Raw genomic sequence first — 22,157 nt, 5'->3', positions numbered from 1 at the left:
GTATATAGCTAGTTATGTTTGCTCTGACTCAGTACATTTAGGCCCAATTTCCTAAGAAAATAAGCTAGCCGTTGGCAGATCTAAGAAACACAAATGAATTGTGTAATTATAGAATGCTTGTGGATTTATATTAAGAAGCAAAGTGAAAACCTCATCGCTGTCATCAACATTGTTGCATGTGCTGCATTGACCATGCAGACTGAACGCAAGTGTCTCGTGGTTGAGGAACAACAAATGCGCTCCTTGAGTGACGAGGCGGGGCTAGGTCTGTGTGGAAAGCGGCATGGAGAGATGACTCGAGTAGCGGAGTAAATTATAAAAATGGATGTTACACACAGTGTATCACATTTAACAAACCAAACATTCAAATACCTTTATAGAAGATAAAGTAAAAACCCAAACCTGTCCGTGCATCAATACCGGTATATCATAAAATACGATATACTGCCCAGCCCTATCTGCTCCATAGTTTTTGCTTGTGTTTGGGCCTGTATCAGGGGTAATAAAGTCTGATAATTAATTATACCCGCCTGGTGTCCCAGGTCTAAGTCAGTCCTTAATTAGAAGGGAAGAGTGGAAATCAACAGTGGAACTGGCTTCGAATTCCATATTAGATTTTGCCTGGCCTATAATCTTTGCTCTTGAAATGGTAAAGGGCACTAACCAGTCCAGGACTGCTGATTAGGCACAACGTCATTTTGTTGACAGTGGATCTTGTCACATTGACCAATACTGTAGAGAGAGGTTCCCATACCTCTCTTAGTTCAAGCGAACATCTGTTTACCATGCTTATGATGCGTCCCAGTATTAATTAGAAACAGTGGTTCAGTTTAAGTGGTTTTCTTTATGAATACTAGCAGGCCTGTCCCCTGGTTGTCTGTTTGAACTATTATTTTCTGTACATTTTAGCATAATAGCCTAGTCTTGTACCATGTCTGAGGGCTGCCCATATTGAGAAATCAGTGTTTCTGAGGCAAGAATCTCATTACATCACACGCATTACATAGGCCTAATAGTTAATAGAAAGTAGGGCTGGGAATTGCCAGGGACATCTCGATACGATATTATCACGATACTTAGGTGCAGATACAATATGTATTGTGATTCTCACGATTCTAAATGTATTACGATTCGATACTGTGATTTAATTGCAATTCGGTGTTCCAAACACATTGGTAACCATATGTCTGCTGCAGATGGACAAGAGAGCCTTGAAAACAATCAGTCATGAAAACAAAAGTGTTGAAAACAAATTGGCTCCCTATTTAAAAAGATGGAGGGCATGTTTTGAAGGAAAAATACTGGCATTTTGGTGCAGGTACAGCCAACTAGCGCAAAAATTATATTGTGATATTGTCAAAAATAATATCCCAATATATAACTATCCCCCCTCCCCCATCACTAATAGAAAGTGTCTAAATCAGTTTGAGGTTGGTGTTATGCTCTTGAAGATTAAATTCTATCCATTCCAGAGAACTAGAAGACCTTATCCAGTTCCTGTTTATCTCAGAATACGTAGGCCTAGTGCAAAAATGTGAGCCAAGTTTTCTATTAATCAGGCCAACTAAGTTGGCAGAGGCCATGGCTTGCAGCTCATGCTATTGCTCAGCATTACTGTGCAGTCTTGTAGTATGTGCCCCCCCCCCGTGTGTAACTTTTCCCATCCCGTTTGACACATCTGGATTTGTTTAGCTCCAGCGAGTACCTCCCCAATGTGAACCCACAGTTACATAACCCCTTCTCTTTATGTAATGATTGCAGCTCTCCAGCTGAATTTGATCCATTTCATACCTCACACCCTCTGCCTAGTGCTGCTGTGATCCAACTCCCATGCACAGGCTCTTATTCACGCTTCCTCTAAAGATAGGAGTTCACTTGTTGGGTGTCTTAACAGCTCAATTCAAGCCCACTGGCAACTTGGCACGCTAGCGTTATTTAAGCTGTCTTTATCGTCCAGCGTTGTTTCATGCAGCTTTTCAATTTTTTTGCCTTTTCTTCATGTATATTGAAAACCCATGACTCTCAAGAACAATGCATTTGAAGTGTTTGATGTCCCTTTGTCATTTGCCTTGTTCCTATGCTGAGCATCAATCATGCCTGCATGGTTTATGAAGGGTAATTACGTGGTGATAGATTTTTACCATGTGGTGTCAGAAGTGGGATTTCTGTTGTCCTTTGTTGTTGAGTATATTTGTTTCTATGGATGTAACGGTACATGTATTTGTACCGAACCGTTCGGTACGGGGACCTCTATTTGGTCCGCACTGTGAACCCGAATGAATACATTTTTAAAAAATGAACTAGGTCTTTAGGCTATGTAGGGCTGTCCCGACCGAAAGCCATTTGTTCTTTCGACCAATGTTTATTTTTCCATAAATAGACACACCCTATGTGTTTGAATAAAATCAACTATATGCATTGAGCTTGTCTGATGCTTAATGGTTAGGATTTGATTAAATAAGACAAATGCCTCAAGGGGGTGCCAAAGATCTAGATAACCAGAAGAAAAAATCCTTAACCTGACACAACTATTCTGCTCCTGCTGGCTTTTGTTACTCTCCTGAAGTTGACGGTAATAGGCTACACGAGGAGTCGGCAATCTTTCTCATGTGGAATGCCAATTTATCTTAACATTTCTACCGCTCTGCATGCCAGTTATGGTTTTCATATGCACATTTTCATGAAAGTTTCATTTAATTTCTAATAACGTCATCATATCTCAATCATTGTATGTTGTTAATCAACATCTCTATGAAAATGGTACTTTTTAGGTTTGTAACTTCTATTGCCATTGCCAACTATGTAAAAATAGCCTACATAAAGCTAACAAATAAAAACATTGCAGCGTGCAGGTAGAAAATATCCTGATTAAAAAATAAATATCCTATAAATCACATTGGCTACGCATGGCCTGTCTGCAACGAACTTGAAACATTGTATCAACTATTAACTTGGGTCCGGCCCAAGCTTGCGCTAGCAAACTTGCAACATTGTATAAAAAATATTCTGGGCCCTCAGACTTTTGTGCGCCAGTGACCTCGGGACAGACACAGCTGTAGGCTATTTGCGAGAGGGATAAGAAGCAGTGCTTGACTTGGGCAGGAGCTCACTGGAGCTGTGTACCGGCACCTCAAATTTTCTACTGCTTGAGCTCCTGTTCCTCTTATAGAATATTATCTCAAAAGTATTGTGGCACTCCTGCACCTAAATATAAACCGTACCGGCACCCAAAATGAGTCCCGGAACCTATTTCAGTCGAAATCGAGCACTGACTAGAAGTAATCAGGTAGGCCAATTTTATGACTTTTCCATTGGATCAGAGCATAACATTTTCCCTTTCACGCTGAGTGGTTATCGAAAGGGAGAGAGCTGGAAAGATTTTAAGTACGTTGAGGAACTATTGTAATTCTCAATGGATATAAAAAACTGAGTTTGTTTGAGGTGAAGAAAACAACATTATTTGTCCGGGAAGAAAGTGTTCATTTAGGAGTATAACTGTTGTGTGGGTACGCCTAACGGGTATGATTGTAGCTTAAATATGGCAGTCAGTGCATCTACTACCACTGTAACTATCTAATATTCTTATAGTCGAACAGTGGTTCCCAACCTTTTTTGTTTACTGTACCACCAACTGTATTTTGCTCTGCCCGGAGTACCCCTGAAGTACCCCCTCGTGCATTTTACCAGGCCTATGGTCTCATGAGTCTTCTCAAGTATACCCTGTGGATAGGCCAAGTACCCCTGGTTGGGAGCCACTAATCTAACATTCTTCCCATTGTTATTTGTTTTTGCACGACACGAAGGCCTCTATAGCAACATCTAAGCCCGCCATCTATATCGCAAGTGTGTCAGAAACATGAGTGCTGCTATTGCTAAAGAGAATGTCGATTTGGTGCTAAACAAGGGCATGTCTTTGGTGGTATGGCAGTATTTTGGCTATAGGCAAACCGATGTCAACCAAATGCAAGTGTTGTGCTAAAAGTGTCAGTTGTGGCGACGAGGCACATTTATTCAATAATTTTAAGAACAACATCCCCTACTTTAACACTGTATAACAAAATTAAGGGGGAAGTTGAAACTGAGCTCACATGTTGTTTACTATGCGACAGATATTTTTGTTTTTATTTATAATACGTTGGCAAACATTTCTAACAACCAATTTTTGCTTTGTCATTTTATGGGTTATTGTGTGTGTAGATTGAGGGGGGGAAAAACACTTTGATCCATTTTCGAATAAGGCTGTAACGTAACAAAATATGGAAGAAGTGAAGGGGTCGGAATACTTTCCGAATGCACTGTACATAATTACACAATCATAAGCTTCCTATTCCATCTGCAGTCTATGGCTGCCTGAAACAATTAACTTTGGTAATTTAAGGACACATGGTAAAATAGGTACTCATGTTATTAATTAATGAATTAGTGCTGCGCTTATAGCACACTATATTTTGTTAAAAATGAATGTTAATATGTAGGTGTAATAATCCTATCTATCATATGTATAACATTGTGAGAAAATATTTGTTTAAATTGGTTTTGTATTCAGTTAGCACAGTGTGTTAATCAGTGGTGTAAAGTACTTAAGTAAAAATACTTAAGTACTACTTAAGTCATTTTTTGGGGTATCTGTACTTTACTTTACTATTTATATTTTGGACTACTTTTACTTCACTACATTCCTAAAGAAAATAGTGTACTTTTTACACCATACATTTTCCCTGACACCCAAAAGTACTCGTTACATTTTAAATGCTTAGCAGGACAGGAAAATGGTCCAATTCACGCACTTATCAAGAGAGAACATCCCTGGTCATCCGTACTGCCTCTGATCTGGCAGATTCACTAAACACATGCTTCATTAGTAAATTATGTCTTGAGTGTTGGAGTGCGCACCTGACTATCCGTAAAATAAAAAAACAAGAATGGTGCCGTCTGGTTTGCCTAATATAAGGAATTTAAAATTTTTATACTTAAGTATATTTTTGAAATTACATTTACATTTTAGTCATTTAGCAGACACTCTTATCCAGAGCGACTTAGTGAGTGCATACCTTTTTTTCCTTCTTTTTTTCATACTGGCCCCCCGTGGGAATCGAACCCACAACCCTGGCATTGCAAACGCCATGCTCTACCAACTGAGCTACACTTACTTTTGATACTTAAGTATATTTAAAATAAAATACTTTTAGACTTTTACTCAAGTAGTATTTTACTGGGTGACTTTCACTTTTACTTGAGTCATTTTCTATTAAGGTACCTTTTTACTTTTACTCAAGTATGGCAGTTGGGTACTTTTTCCACCACTGGTGTTAATTCATATCTCATTTTAGAAGGGATGTTTCCTACCCTGACACTTGTTTTAACCGTGTCTGATGGAATGACCAATAAACTCAAAATATCTCTCTGCAGTAGGGATGGGTAATGTCAACCTTTGTCCTACTGTGATTATGTATTCATAAAACATTGATATTTAATGGTATCACCCAATACTGGCCACCCCCCCCTCCCAAAAGAAAAAATTATAACTGCTGTAACCACCGTTGGGCTATAGCGCGAAATCGCATGCCTCAACTGGACGAATCATGACGAAAGAATGTTGTTGAAAGCATGGGGCAGAGGCTATGTGGAGGCTAATATTTTCTAATATTCCTTTCTGGTTGAGGCAGCTTCAGTATGAACAGGTGTCTGTGTGGCACGCACATGGAACAAAGTAAGGGAGAGACGTGCCAGTTGTGCTGCAGCGGGGTAGAGGGTGGTATGTTTGAGATGGGAGTGGACAGGAGAGGGAGGGTGAGACTCAATAGCCAACTAAGCCAAGCCAATTTAATGTTATTTATCATCCCATCTCAAATCAGAGAAGTTAGCTAAGCTAACGTAGTCCGCTAGCTACCTAGTCAATTGTGGCTACACGCTGCGCTCCCCCCTCCCCCCCCCAATCTCAATTCAGAATAAACAGCCTACCTGTTGGTTGCTCGTCTTTCTCATTTCGCTAACTATTCATTCCGTAATTTGTTGGTTGCATCCAACAAGATCACGAAATGTGTGCATTTCTAGCCATCTTTGAAAAGCAAGTCAGGTAAAGAGCGTTTTTATGTCTTAAAGGAGAAGTGTTGTATTTTGAGACTGTCTTTAATAAGCGATGTAGCCAATAGGCAGAGCGTATTATAATTTGTTTGATTCTCTGTAGTAATGGTATGGGAATAATGTATTTTGTAAAGTGGTTTCTTGCATCAAACACTTTTTCAGTTACCTCTTTGTCTGAAGGACAAATGGATAAACAGGTTGATGTCAAGCCCTGCATGTTTTTTTTCTCAAGTCTCATGGAATGTAGGCATTGAACACCACACATTGGCTGCTACTGTAGGCTGAATGATAGAACAGCTATTTCCATGTTGAAATGTTATGTGATCCGTTTTTCTCCATTGTTTTTGATGGTAGGCCACTGGTAGGCCTACATTATGATCAAAAAGCCACAGTAGCCTACTTGCCCAATGTTAAAACTGTAACTTAAAGCGGGTACACACTTAGTGTTCACCGTAAATGCGCGCCAGAAGTTGCAAAGAATTTCCACATTTCAAGTTTGCGCTCAGCAGACCTGAAATTTGCTCAGTGGCTCAACATTTTTTGAGTGAACGTTGCTTGGCAGTGTATACATTTTTGAGGAGACAAAGGCTCTTTTTTTCTAAAATGTAATTATCTGTAACATTGCTACATAGCCTACAAGGATAGACCATTACATTAGACATTTTAATAAAACAGTTTTATGACAGTTATTAGTGCGCCCCATTAAAAAAAGACTCACTGGTAGCCTATACACGTTTCACAGGTAAAGCTTGTTATTGTCGGTCAAAGCAGCGTTAGTCTGAGGCTCCATGTGTAGCAAGTGAAGTGGGAGATTTCTAATCAATGCTAAATGGAATACAAATTATAGAATTAAGTTGGCTAAATGAGAAGTAGGCTACAATGATTAACCAAACAGGTAGGCGGCTGTTTTCATATGAATGGAGTTGTTGTAGACAAGGACGCCTCAATTACCCTTGCTACTTTAGCTAGCTAACATACTGTAGCTAGCTAGCTGCTAGCTTTACAACAATTTGATGCAGTCAAGACGGGCACTACTAGATGGTATGATAGACAACCTATGGCAGCAACAAGAGTCGGTTTGGCTACTTTCTCTCCCTCTGTGCCACACAGACTGTCATACACACTGGCCCCTGCTCCTCTCTCGCCTCTCCCCTCCCCACCCTTCCGAGCAGAGCGCAGCCAAAGAAAAACTGTGGCGCAGCACACCGGCTCTCTCGAGTCATGCGCGCAAGTCTCCATTGAAGTTTTAAAATATATACACTACCGTTCAAAAGTTTGGGGTCACTTAGAAATGTCCTTGTTTTCCATGAAAATATACATGAAATGAGTTTGAATTGGAAATATAGCTAAATGAATAGGAAATGTAGTCATTGACAAGGTTAGAAATAATGATTTTTAATTGAAATAATAATTGTCCTTCAAACTTTGCTTTCGTCAAAGAATCCTCAATTTGCAGCAATTACAGCCCTGCAGACCTTTGGCATTCTAGTTGTCAGTTTGTTGAGGTAATCTGAAGAGATTTCACCCCATGCTTCCTGAAGCACCTCCCACAAGTTGGATTGGCTTGATGGGCACTTTTTACATACCATATGGTCAAGCTGCTCCCACAACAGCTCAATAGGGTTGAGATCAGGTGACTGTGCTGGCCACTCCTTTATAGACAGAATACCAGCTGACTGCTTCTTCCCTAAATAGTTCGTGCATAGTTTGGAGCTGTGCTTTGGGTCATTGTCCTGTTGTAGGAGGAAATTGGCTCCAATCAAGCGCCGTCCACAGGGTATGGCAAGGAGTTGCAAAATGGAGTGATAGTCTTCCTTCTTCAAGATCCCTTTTACCCTGTACAAATCTCCCACTTTACCTCCACCAAAGCACCCTCAGACCATCACATTGCCTCCACCATGCTTGACAGATGGCATCAAGCACTCCTCCAGCATCTTTCCATTTAGTCTGTGTCTCACAAATGATGTTCTTTGTGATCCGAACACCTCAAACTTCGATTTGTCTGTCCAAAACCCTTTTTTCCAATCTTCCTCTGTCCAGTAACTTTGTTATTTTGCCCATCTTAATCTTTAATTTTTATTGGCCAGTCTGAGATATGGCTTTTTCCTTTGCAACTCTGCCTAGAAGTTCAGCATCCCGGAGTCGCCTCTTCACTGTTGACCTTGAGACTGGTGTTTTGCGGGTACTATTTAATGAAGCTGCCAGTTGAGGACCTGTGAGGCGCCTGTTTCACAAACTAGACACACTAATGTATTTGCCCTCTTGCTCAGTTGTGCACCGGGGCCTCCCACTCCTCTTTCTATTCTGGTTAGAGCCAGTTTGCGCTGTTCTGTGAAGGGAGTAGTACACAGCGTTGTACGAGATCTTCAGTTTCTTGGCAATTTCTCGCATGGAATAGCCTTAATTTCTCAGAACAAGAATAGACTGACGAGTTTCAGAAGAAAGTCCTTTGTTTCTGGCCGTTTTGAGCCTGAACTCGAACCCATAATTGCTGATTCTCCAGATATTCAACTATTCTCAAGAAGGACAGTTTTATTGCTTCTTTAATCAGCACCTGTTTTCTCAGTCCCCTTCACCCTGGAATGTTTAGAACCGCCCCCCTCTGTTAGTGGGTTGCCACTACATTATAACTCTAACACCGTTCACACATTTATACTGTATTTGGGGTGAAATCCTTTAGTCATTATTCTTAAAATACAAATTAATCTATCAAATGGACTATTTTTTTTTGCTCTTCTTTAAAAAACAAGGACATTTCTAAGTGACCCCAAACGGTAGTGTATATTGTCTTTAAAACACCTATTTCAACTATCCGGATATCCCAAAAATATATTTGAATAATGAATTAATTTAATATGCCCATCCATAGTTTGCCGTGTAATTGATAAAACTAACAGTAAATGTAATGTTCTACAAAATCTTGCAGAATGCAAAGGTACTACCAAATGCTATATAGGCCTATGCAATCACCGCAAATGGCAGATGCACGCTTACCGCGCTCCGTATATAAAGCCATACAGATACTTAGGTTAAAAAAAGGTGCTAAAGCAGTCAATATTGAGAGTTGAGAAATAAAAGTAAGCTAATGCCTACAGAGAGCTAAGACTGTCCTCTCTAGTAATAGTATTTGCTTTGCATTTTTAAATGTTGCGCAATCAAAGGCATTTTTCTGTCCATCTACGGAGCGAGGAGAAACGGGCACAGGGCAGACACTTTGATGCAGGAACCAGGATATTAATGCACTTTAGGCTGCTGTTTTGACCAACCGTTTTAGCCAGGGGCGCAACTTTGGTTTTAGAAGTGGGGTGGACAATTCCTGTCTGGGGGTCCTCCCCCAGATTTCTTGGGGGCATCTAAAGCTAATTTCCTGCATTTCTACACAATCCAATATGACTCATGGCCCTTCTAGCCGTCTCTACTTAGAACAACAAAAATTATCAAGCTAGGTAAGAGATCATGTATGCACGCATGACTGTAAGTCGCTTTGGATAAAAGCGTCTGCTAAATGGCATATTATTTATTATTATTATAAATGTTTTAAGTGATTGTAAGACTGAACTAGATCAAAGGCAATTAAATAATAAAATATGTGTTGCACGTTTTAACCAATAGCCTAACAACTCTTTAAAAAAATCTAGTTAAAAGTCTTTTGATTGTCTTTATTAAGACATCCTCTATATAACATTTCTGCCAGACTGCCCAGCCAGCCCGAGCCACCTGCACACCCAACCCCCCCCCGCCCCCACCAGTCAAGTCAATACCTATTTCGTGAATTTTTTTTTATTCCCAAAGGAAACGTTAAAAAAACTAAAACATAAAAACACATACAACTGCATATATACATTAACACACAAACAGCACACCCTCCATATAATTGATCCCATAGGCCTTATAGTATTGTAGAGCTCTTTTTTACTTGCACACAATATAGCTGGGTCACCCCGTCCTGTCACAAGGTGTCCACCACCCTGCAGCGCCCCAAGCCAACACACCTCACTCAGCTTTAGGATCTTAGTGAAACATTCGTTATTGGTTTGGGTGTGTAATGCCAAGGCCAGAGTGACAAACCACAGGACGGTAGACCCCCAGGGCTAGGACTGAGCAGCCCAGCAGCTAGGGATTGCCTAAATGGGTATCTCCCCTGACATGGGAATGTTTTCAATAGACTCCTTTTGTCTTACTGTATTCCGTAAAACGCATCCAGACCTTATTAAAGTTTCCCAGTATAACCTTAAGCTTGTAATAAATCAAATCTAGTGATGCATAACTTGACATTTCTGCCATCCATTGTGACATTGTGGGAGGATAACCAACCTTCCAATTAATGGCAATGCATTTCTTAGATGCTTGGTTACATAGTTTTAAGTCTCCAGTATCAACATTTACAAGCAAACTAAAACCGGGAGAAGGGAGAATCTGTAGACATGCTGAGATAAAAGACATACTCTGCCAGCCTTTACAAGACCTTAACATATGCAAATATGTCCCCTTTTGTGTTTTACACCTCCAGCAGAGGAATTACATTTTTGAGTGTATGTTATTCAGTTACACTGGCATATAGTGCGTTCTATGGATGTTCTTAAACTGCAGTAATTTATGTCTGAGATTATATGAACATGACTGGGCATGCAAACATATCTGTATCAATTCATCAATAGCTTCTACCAGGTCTTCCTCACATTTTTGTTTAACGTGCATTGTGTCATTGGGAAAAGCCTCTATCAACCCTTGTTACAGTTTGGAGGTTTGTCGGACTGCCTTAAAATAGTGTCAATCTTTGAAGCATCTGGCTTGTCCAGTGTTTGTTGCACAGAGAGAATGAAGTGTTGCATCTCAAATTCACCTCAGCTCCGCCACAGCCTGGTCTTCCCAGGCTGCCTGACCCTGCTGAGACCCGTCACCCTCTGATCCTCCTAAGATGAGGCATGACAAATAATTATCTTGATGTACATTTATACATTATATTATCCAAGAATAGAATCAATCAATAATTGACATGACCATTATTCTCAGATCCCAAACTGTAACTTTAAGCTTAAGCTGCTGTCCTGTAGCTACTGTAGGTCTACCCAGCAACTCAAGATGGAGCTTTGTATCATTCACTGATATTGTGAATTTACTGCAAAATTCACCTGAGCTCCATAGACTGGTCTTCCCTGGCTGTCTGACCCTACTGGGACAACTGTCACCATCTGATCCTGCTAAGACATGATGTTGTGCACTGATGCTGCACCATGACAGTGAAACCTGTAGAGCTGTTTTTTACAGTCAGTGTGAAAGGTAGGGAATTAGCTAGTGAAACTGACAAATCAATAACATTGCATTGCTATACTGACTCTAAAAGCTCACATTGCACAAAAAAACCCGTCTGAATTATCGGTCTTCAATCGTTTGGCCGCTAGTTTCATCGTTTGATTCAGGTCTAGTGTGAATGAGGCAAAAATAATACCTACTTTTGGCCAGCTCTCTAACGGTACATCAACTGGTGAAAGCTAGCTAAGTTAATTTACTTCTGTTGAAACGGGACAAAAAGGCTACAAAACATTTACATTCAAACAACGGCTGTTAGATGGCAATACGAGGTGGCTATTATTATCTGACAGATAGCTAGAGCTGAACTGGCTGTGGTAGCTACTTGCTAGCTAATTCATTCACCTCAGTCGAGGGGTTGAAACATTAGCTAACGTTACATGTCAGTTACGCTACTAGCTCAGCACCGGGAATTAACACTTTTAAACAGCAGTTACCTTGCCAGCTACAGCAGTCAACTAAATGTAACTAAATTGGTCGTACTATGGAGCCCTTCTGTAATGCACAACTCCCAATGCATAATTAGTTGTAAATCACATAATATATGGCCTGTTTTTGTCCAATTGAGAGAAACTGATTTTGCACTGTTCTAGCCTATCAAGTTGGTCACATAGGTGACAACCAGTCAGTGATTGAGATGGCCCAACTGAAGGCCTTGAATAACCAATGCAGCCCTAGTAGCACTGGCATCTACATTTAAGTCTACATCCTTCCCCAGGAAGGTGTGCTTGTGATGCTGAACATTGCCTGGCCCTGAACATCAAGCCTTATGCTGTTGGCTAGCCTGCTGGTTTTTGGAAGCCTTTATCTCGACTAATGCGGGGTGTTGGTGTTGTAAGCCAAGGTTAGTATTATGCTATGGTGCTGGTTACCGTGTGTAACATATGTGCTGTGTCCAGGAAAGCGCAGCGTTGGGGAATGTGCTGACAGACAAAAATAGGCTGGTAGTGAGTGCTGCTGGTGGGGTGTGAAGTGGATGGGAGATGGCGAGATGGAGCTCCAAGTTTATTGGGAGGGAGGATTTTCCCTGCTCAGTTGTCAGTCTCTCCTCCCTCCTCCTTTAGACCTTCACTCTGATAACTGAGGTCACTGATCCTCAAGCCAGCAGTTTTCTATGCAGGGTGGGGATATTTGGTTGAAAGAGACTATCTGGGTTGTGTTCAATAGGGCATGCATCAGAAACGTTATAAAATGCTTTGCAACTGAAATGTAGTCCCTCCCTGTTTCTGTTAGTCCCCCCTTTCAGTCTGTTTTCTTCCGTTTGGTGCCTAATGAACATGCCCCAGGGCTGTGTTCAGCAGGCCACAACATTGTTGATTACTGTAATATATTATAGAACACATGCCTCTGACATGTTAGGAAAATGTATCACATCAGCTCTAGTCATCACATGTTAAACTGCAACCTTCCACAATGCTTGCCTACTGAATGTGACCCAGGCTTGTCCACAAGTCTTTTAAAAATGTAGGTTTATTTTATTAATTGTCCGTGTTTTCTTCTCCATCCTGCTTCCCCTTCTCTGTGACCTTTCTACCACATGGCCTTGTTTTGTTTGCCAGCTAGATTGGCCTACTACACCTTTGTGGGAGTGGCTAATACAGAATATAGTGGGTGAATCTCCATTGTATTTCCTTGATTCCTTGTGCCCCTCTCCTTGCCTCCCTACTCAAAATGCATTGGAGGTGAAAATCAGAGGGGAGGAACCTCGGAGGAATCAAGAAAATACAATTGAGCAGCCCCAGAGATGTAATTGAGATACTGGTTCATTGATTAGATAAGGCTTGTTCAGGAGGGCGCAGTGTTCTGAAAGTTGATGCGTCTAGATCTGATCAATCTCTTTCGCCTGGGATGGGGAATCGCTTTGGCTCTATGCCTTACATTTTTCAAATCAAAGCGCCGAATACAACAGGTGTAGACATTAGTGAAATGCTTACTTACAAGCCCTTAACCAACAATGCATTTTTAAGAAAATGTAAAAAAATAAATAAAAAAATAACAGTAGGGAGGCTATATACAGGGGGGTACCGGTGCAGAGTCAATGTGCGGGGGCACTGGCTAGTCGAGGTAATTGAGGTAATATGTACATGTGGGTAGAGTTAAAATGACTATGCATAAATGAGCAGAGTAGCAGCAGCGTAAAAGAGGGGGGTAGGGTGGGGGGTAGCAATGATTAGCTGTTCAGGAGTCTTATGGCTTGGGGGTAGAAGCTGTTGAGAAGCCTTTTGTACCTAGACTTGGCGCTCCGGTACCGCTTGCCGTGCGGTAGCAGAGAGAACAGTCTATGACTAGGGTGGCTGAAGTCTTTGACAATTTTGAGAGCCTTCCTCTGACACCGCCTGGTATAGAGGTCCTGGATGGCAGAAAGCTTGGCCCCAGTGATGTACTGGGCCGTACGCACTACCCTCTGTAATGCCTTGCAGTCGGAGGCCGAGCAGTTGCCATACCAGGAGGTGATGCAACCTTTCAGGAGGCTCTCGATGGTGCAGCTGTATAACTTTTTGAGGATCTGAGGACCCATGCCAAATCTTTTCAGTCTCCTGAGGGGGAATAGGCTTTGTCGTGCCCTCTTCACGACTGTCTTGGGGTGTTTGGACCATGATAGTTCGTTGGTGATGTGGACACCAAGGAACTTGAAGCTCTCAACCTGTTCCACTACAGCCCTGTCGATGAGAATGGGGGTGTGCTCAGTCCTCTTTTTTTCCCTGTAGTCCACAATCATCTCCTTTTGTCTTGATCACGTTGAGGGAGAGGTTGTTATCCTGGCACCACACGGCCAGGTCTCGGACCTCCTCCCTATAGGCTTTCTCATCGTTGTCGGTGATCAGGCCTACCACTGTTGTGTCATCAGCAAACTTAATGATGGTGTTGGAGTCGTGCCTGGCCATGCAGTCATGGGTGAACAGGGAGTACAGGAGGGGACTGAGCACGCACCCCTGAGGGGCCCCCGTGTTGAGGATCATCGTGGCAGATGTGTTGTTACCTACCCTTACCACCTGGGGGTGGCCCGTCAGGAAGTCCAGGATCCAGTTGCAGAGGGAGGTGTTTAGTCCCAGGATCCTTAGCTAAGTGATGAGCTTTGAGGGCACTATGGTGTTGAATGCTGAGCTGTAGTCAATGAACAGCATTCTCACATAGGTGTTCCTCTTGTCCAGGTGGGAAAGGGCAGTGGGGAGTGCAATAGAGATTGCATCATCTGTGGATCTGTTGGAGCGGTATGCAAATTGGAGTGGGTCTAGGGTTTCTTGGATAATGGTGTTGATGTGAGCCATGACCAGCCTTTCAAAGCACTTCATGGCTACAGATGTGAGTGCTACGGGTCGGTAGTCATTTAGGCAGGTTATCTTAGTGTCCTTGGGCACAGGAACTATGGTGGTCTGCTTGAAACATGTTGGTATTACAGACTCAGTCAGGGACATGTTGAAAATATCAGTGAAGACACTTGCCAGTTGGTCAGCACATGCTCGGAGTACATGTCCTGGTAATCCATCTGGCCCTGCGGCCTTGTGAATGTTCACCTGCTTAAAAGTCTTACTCACATCGGCTATGGAGAGTGTGATCACATAGTCATCCGGAACAGCTGGTGCGCTCATGCATGCTTCAGTGTTGCTTGCCTCGAAGCGAGCATAGAAGTGATTTAGCTCATCTGGTACGTTGTTCCACTGGGCAGCTCGTGGCTGTGCTTCCTTTTGTAGTCTGTAATAGTTTTCAAGCCCTTCCACATCCTACGAGTGTAAGAGCCGGTGTAGTATGATTCAATCTTAGTCCGATATTGACTCTTTGCCTGTTTGATGGTTCGTCGGAGGGCATAGCGGGATTTCTTATAAGTGTCCGGGTTAGAGTCCCGCTCCTTGAAAGCGGCAGCTCTACCCTTTAGCTCAGTGCGGATGTTGCCTGTAATCCATGGCTTCTGGTTGGGGTATGTACGTACGGTCACTGTGGGGACGACGTCATCGATGCACTTATTTATGAAGCCGGTGACTGATGTGGTGTACTCCTCAATGCTATCTGAAGAATGTATGCACTCACTACTGTAAGTCGCTCTGGATAAGAGCGTCTGCTAAATGACTAAAATGTTAAATGTAAATGAATATTCCGAAATTACGTTGCCACGAGCAGCACTGCAGATATTGCGATGAGTGAAATGCAACTTTCGCTCACTGTCACACAAAATATCTGCACATGTGCCTGGATTTCGCTTCACACTTTTACAAAGTGGTAGCCACGGGACCAAAACAGCGACGAAGTTGAGCCTCGCGCTTCAACGCCCGAAGTAGTTGCGGAAATTGATCCACTATATGTACTTTCTGCATCTACGTCATATCACAGTCTACCTTTAAAGTCCAGGTAGAATATAATGGATTCGGAAAGTACTCAGACCCCATAATTTTTGTTACATTTTTTTACGTTAGCCTTATTCTAAAATGGAACGTGTTTTTTTTTTTTTTTTTATCAATCTACACACAATACCCTGTAACTACAAATCGAAAACAGGGTTTTAGAAATTCTTGCAAATGTATTAAAATTAAAAAACAGATACCTTATTTACATAAATATTCAGACCCTTTGCTATGAGACTCGAAGTTGAGCTCCGGTGCATCCTGTTTTCATTGATCATCCTTGATTTTTCTACAACTTGATTGGAGGCACTTGTGGTATATTCAATTGATTGGACATGATTTGGAAAGGCACACACCTGTCTATATAAGGTCCCACAGTTGACAGTGCATGTCAGAGGAAAAACCAAGCCATGAGGTCGAAGGAATTGTCCGTAGAGCTCCGAGACAGGATTGTGTCGAGGCACAGATCTGGGGAAGAGTACCAAAACATTTCTGCCGCATTGAAGGTCCCCAAGAACACCGTGGCCTCCATCATTCTTAAATGGAAGAAGCTTCGAACCACCAAGACTCTTCCTAGAGCTGGCCGCCCGGCCAAACTGAGCAATCGGAGGAGAAGGGCCTTGGTCAGGGAGGTGACCAAGAACCAGATGGTCACTCTGACAGAGCTCCAGAGTTCCTCTGTGGAGATGGTTGTCCTTCTGGAAGGTTCCCCCATCTCTGCAGAACTCCACCAATCAGGCCTTTATGGTAGAGTGGCCAGACGGAAGCCACTCCTCAGTAAAAGGCACATGACAGCCCGCTTGGAGTTTGCCAAAAGACACCTAAAGGACTGTCAGACCATGAGATAAAAGATTATCTGATCTGATGAAACCAAGATTAAACTCTTTGGCCTGAATGCCAAGCGTCACGTCTGGAGGAAACCTGGCACCATCCCTACAGTGAAGCGTGGTGTCAGCATCTTGCTGTGGGGATGTTTTTCAGGGAGGGACTGGGAGACTAGTCAGGATCGAGGGAAAGATGCAAAGTACAGAGAGATCCTGGATGAAAACCTGCTCCAGAGCACTCAGGACATCAGACTGAGACGAAGGTTCATCTTCCAACAGGACAACGACCCTAAGCTCACAGCCAAGACAACGCAGTAGTGGCTTCAGAACAAGTCTCTGAATGTCCTTGAGTGGCCCAGTCAGAGCCCGGACTTGAACCCGATCGAACATCTCTGGAGAGACCTGAAAATAGCTGTGCAGCAACGCTCCCCATCTAACATGACAGAGCTTGAGGATCTGCAGAGAAGAATGGAGAAACTCCGTAGTGTCATACAAAAGACTCAAGGCTGTAATCGCTGCTAAAGGTGCTTCAACAAAGTACTGAGGAAAGGGTCTGAATACTTATGTAAATGTGATATTTTAGTTATTTTATTTATTTATAAAAAACTGTCTTTGCTTTGTCATTATGGGGTATGGATTGCGGGGGGGGGGAGACCCATTTCATTCATTTTAGAATAAGGCTGTAACTTAATGTGAAGGAGTCTGAATCGTTTCCGAATGCACAATTGTTTGTTAGTGTACAATTGTACAATTTATGCTCCCCGCATATATAAACCACGAAGACGTTTTACATTTTAGTAATTTAGCAGACGCTCTTATCCAGAGCGACTTATAGGAGCAATTAGGGTTAAGTGCCTTGCTCAAGGGCACATCGACTGATTTTTCACCTAGTCAGCTCAGGGATTCAAACGCTCTTAACCACTAGGCTACCTGCGGAAGATTGCCGAAATGGCCCAAACGCATGATTTTGTAATTTTTATAACTGTGCCTACTGTAGTTTAAACATGGTAAACTGGTGCGCACCAAGTTGTACTTCACGTTTTAGTATGGAAAATGGCTGTGAGGATTTTTCTGCAATATTAACAACATATTGACACAATTACAATCTTTATAGAATAAAAATCTAATTTAGCCAATTACATGTGGAAAGACGTTTTTGAGTAAACATCATCAAACCAGCAGCAGATGAAACAAAGTGAATTCTCTCCTTCTCTGTCTGGTTTTAGCTTGCGGCCACCGCTGGATAGCTTTAGGATATTTACTAGCCCGTACCAGTGACAGACTTGGCTATGTTATCGATATATGGCCGTACAAAAATAAGCTCACTTATTTTGCAAGCTAGAAGGAAACAGACACAAATTAATTCTGAAACGGAAGAGGATAGCTAGCTATACATGCTGTCTTTAGCTGATGCCTCTTCAACAAGAGGCAACTGTGACATGTCCCTCAGTATTGATACTTTGTCACAGAAGTTGAATACGTTTGCTATTTGACCTAAATGGTCGTTAATATTGTGTGATTTGTGAATTACCCAATGTTGAAAAAGTCAATTAGTCATAATGTGGGGGCAATAGTGTGTGGCTTTTGCATTCATTTGTGTAGGCGTTCAAGAAGAAATGAATCCAATTACACAGCAATTTATTTTATCAATGTAAAAATGTTGACATACAAGTAGGTTAGATGAACACTTGTTCACCGCTGTGTGTCTGTGTCACTTTCCGATTTAGGTGGAAGCGGGCGGAGAGTCGCTACACCATCGAGCGGGCCTCCATCATCAGCCACTGGAACTGGCTCCAGGCCCACATCTCAGACCTGGAGTACCGCATCCGCCAGCAGACAGACGTCTACCGACAGATCCGTGCCAACAAGGTACAGCACCGCCTCAACATTGGGCTAAATATGCCATTTAGCAGACGCTTTTATCCAAAGCGACTTACAGTCATGCGTGCATAATATAAAAGTAATATGGTAATTTCATCCAAAGCGACTTGCAGAAGTGACAACCTTGTCACTGACATATATTCAGTATATGTGGCCCATGCGGTAGTCAAACCCACAACCCGGGTGTTGCTTCTACCATGCTCTAACCCACTTAACCATTTGAATGACCATTTCTGTCCAGACCTGCAGCATGTACATGTGAAAGTGGCTTGTAAAGAGATTAGCATGAGCAGTGCCACAGATGCCGTGTAGCCTAAATTTGGAGTGCCACTATTCACTCTATTGTGGTAGTACTAGTACAAATATGGCCTACATAAACGTCCTATACACGTTATGCCGTCTTTTTTAAGATAAGATAAGGTCTTAATTGTTGGACATTTAAGTGCAGCAACTTTCACATAAAATAAATCACATTATGCGTCACATAATACAAAAGTAGTATACAGCAGGTAAATTACACCATGTGTAGGATGTGGGTTTGTCTCTCGCTGTGGATGGTAGCCTATACAGTATTATGTAATGTCTGTGGCTGATGTACGGTATTTGACTCCACCCTCAGGGCTCAGTGGAGTTGGGAGGCGTGGCCCCCAGTGCATTGGTGGTGGGCGGGGCAGAAGTTAAGACCGAGACTATTCCCCAGGACTGTCAGGTCACAATCACAGAGTCTGGACCCTGGAGAGGCCAGAATGGCAGGCCGGTCAATGGGGTCCTCAACAGGTACACACACAGAATGCTTAACCTAACAAAGCATAGATTCTTCAAGTGCATCTATTTGGAGGAAGAACCTACGAAAATAAGGCATTAACTTGTTATCTTTTCAAAGATTGATTGGATACGTAATTCATTCACATTGCTGTGGAGTGTCCGTTTCAGCCTGCCTTTGTAAATGAATATTGAGGTGGAGGCCTAGAAGGAATGTCATTTGCTTCAACAAATTGTCTCCCAAGTGCCAATGACTACCCTATTCAAAGAGCACCTTGCATACCAGTCTCCGGCGCTATACAGTTTTTACCCATTTGAGCGCTCTACCCATTGCTTCTTCTCTTCAATGTGTCTTGTCTCTCCTCTCCAGGGTGTCAGAGAGTAACAGCAAACACCAACCCAGCCCCAACGACAGCACCTGTGTGGCAGCCCGTACGCGGCCCTTACTCAACTGCAGACGACGGAGACTTGTACAGCCTAACACAGTACCTAACCTCAATGGCAAGGTATGTTTCTGCATGTGTACTTGCAGATCCTTTTAGATCCATAGTATGCTTTCCTCCTGCCCAGCACTAAAACCAAAATATAACTTATCATTTAATTGCCTTTCTCCAGTGTTGTGTTTTGTTATTTATCCTCTTGTGCTCGTGGATTACATTTGACTGTATTGTGTTATCGATTCTATTGTGTGTTTTGAGTGGGCTGTAAACCTAGGAACATAAGTCCTGAAGGACTAATGGGCATATTAAAACCCATTTGTTCCCAAATCTTTCCCAGACATACCGCTATGCAAATCTTATGCCATTAGTATCCTAACCCGTAATCCATATTGTAAAAAAAAAAAAAGTTAAAACTAATAATTATTTTCGTTTATTGTGACCAATGGAACAAGCAGTGATCTACCTACAGTGCATTCGGAAAGTATTCAGACCCCTTGACTTTTTCCATAATTTGTTACAGCCTTATTCTAAAATTGTTTTTTCTCCTCATCAATCTACGCACAATAACCCATAATGACAAAGCTAAAATAGGTTTATAGACATTTTTGCAAATGTATTACAAATAAAAAAACATTTACATAAGTATTCAGACCCTTTACTCAGTACTTTGTTGAAGCACCTTTGGCAGCGATTAAAACCTTGGTGTCTTCTTGGGTATGACACTACAAGCTTGGCACACCTGTATTTGGGAGTTTCTCCCATTCTTCTCTGCCGATCCTCCCAAGCTCTGTCAGGTTGGATGGGGAGCGTCGCTGCATAGCTATTTTCAGGTCTTTCCAGAGATGTTCGATCGGGTTCAAGTCCAGGCTCTGGCTGGGCCACTCAAGAATATTCAGAGACTTGCAGGTTTCCTCCAGACGTGACGCTTGGCATTCAGGCCAAAGAGTGCAATCTTGGTTTCATCAGACCAGAGAATGTTGTTTCTCATGGTCTGACAGTCCTTTAGTTGCCTTTTGGCAAACTCCAAGCGGGCAGTCATGTCTCTTCTACTGAGGAGTGGCTTCCTTCTGACCATTCTACCATAAAGGCCTGTGGTGGAGTGCTGCAGGGATGGTTGTCCTTCTGGAAGGTTCTCCCATCACTACAGAGGAACTCCGGTGCTCTGTCAGTGACCATCGGGTTCTTGGTCACCTCCCTGACCGAGGCCCTTTTCCCCCGATTGCTCAGTTTGGCCGGGCGGCCAGCTCTAGGAAGAGTCTCTTGGTGGTTCCAAACTTCTTCCATTTAAAAATGGAGGCCACTTTGTTCTTGGGGAACTTCAATGCTGCAGACATATTTTAGTGCCCTTCCCCAAATCTGTGCCTCGACACAATCTTGTCTCAGAGCTCTAGGGACAATTCCTGCGACCTCATGGCTTGGTTATTGCTCTGACATGCACTGTCAACTGTGGGACCTTTATATAGACTATATAGTGCCTTTCCAAATCATGCCCAATCAATTGAATTTACCATAGGTGGACTCCAATCAAGTTGTAGAAACATCTCAAGGATGATCAATGGAAACAGGATGCGCCTGAGCTCAATTTCGAGTCTCATAGCAAGGGGTCTGAATACTTATGTAAATAAGGTATTTCTGTTTTTTATTTTAAATATTTGCTACAATTTCTAAACCTGGTTTCACTTTGTCATTATGGGGTATTGTGTGTAGATTTTAGGAAAATAATTTATTTCATCCATTTTAGAATAAGGCTGTAACGTAACAATGTGGGAAAAGTGTAGGGGTCTGAATATATTTTAGTCATTTAGCAGACGCTCTTATCCAGAGCGACTTAGTGAGTGCATACATTTTTCATACTGGCCCCCCGTGGGGAATGAACCCACAAGCGCCATGCTCTACCAACTGAGCTACAGGGGACTACACTTTCCGAATGTGCTGTACCTATAGTGCCATCAGAAAGTATTCATACCCATTGACTTATTCCACATTTTGTTACAGCCTGAATTCAAAATAGATAAAAAAAATCACCCATCTACACACTACCCCATAATGACAAAGTGAAAACATGTTTTTAGAGATGTTTGCAAATGTATTGAAAATGAAATGCATAAATATCTAATTTACATAAATATTCACACCTGAGTCAATTTGTAGAAGCACCAACAGTCTCTACAGCACTTCACCAATCTGGGCTTTATGGGAGGGTGGCCAGACAGAAGCCACTCCTGAGAAAAAGGCACATGACAGCACGCCTGGAGTTTGCAAGAAGGCACGTGAAAGACTCAGAGTACAAGGCAGAAAATTCAGTGGTATTTTTGTTCCCCTCCTGTACTCCCTATTCACCCACGACTACATGGCCACACACAACTCCAACACCAAGTTTGCTGATGACACGATGGTGGTAGGCCTGATCACCTGCGACGATGAGAGCCTACAGGGAGGAGGTTCGTGACCTGGCAGTGTGCTGCCGGGACAACAAACTCTCCCTCAACGTCAGTAAGGGGAACTGATCGTGGACTACA

General features: G+C 42.4%; 1 protein-coding gene across 2 annotated transcripts in view; it reads left to right on the top strand.

Moving 5' to 3' along the window:
- The window catches only part of kansl1a (KAT8 regulatory NSL complex subunit 1a), a 38,744-nt gene that overhangs the window by 6,700 nt on the left and 9,887 nt on the right, over positions 1–22,157 (top strand). For both annotated transcript variants that reach the window (XM_084165628.1, XM_084165627.1), the window contains exons 3-5: positions 18,283–18,424; positions 19,056–19,213; positions 19,569–19,704. In XM_084165628.1, coding sequence (XP_084021754.1) covers positions 18,283–18,424; positions 19,056–19,213; positions 19,569–19,704 — 436 coding nt within the window. The remainder of the gene's footprint in view (positions 1–18,282; positions 18,425–19,055; positions 19,214–19,568; positions 19,705–22,157) is intronic.

This window comes from Coregonus lavaretus (genome assembly GCF_964263955.1).
Source record: "Coregonus lavaretus genome assembly, chromosome: 1".
NCBI lineage: Eukaryota > Metazoa > Chordata > Actinopteri > Salmoniformes > Salmonidae > Coregonus > Coregonus lavaretus.
This window is presented reverse-complemented; position numbering and strand designations above follow the sequence as displayed.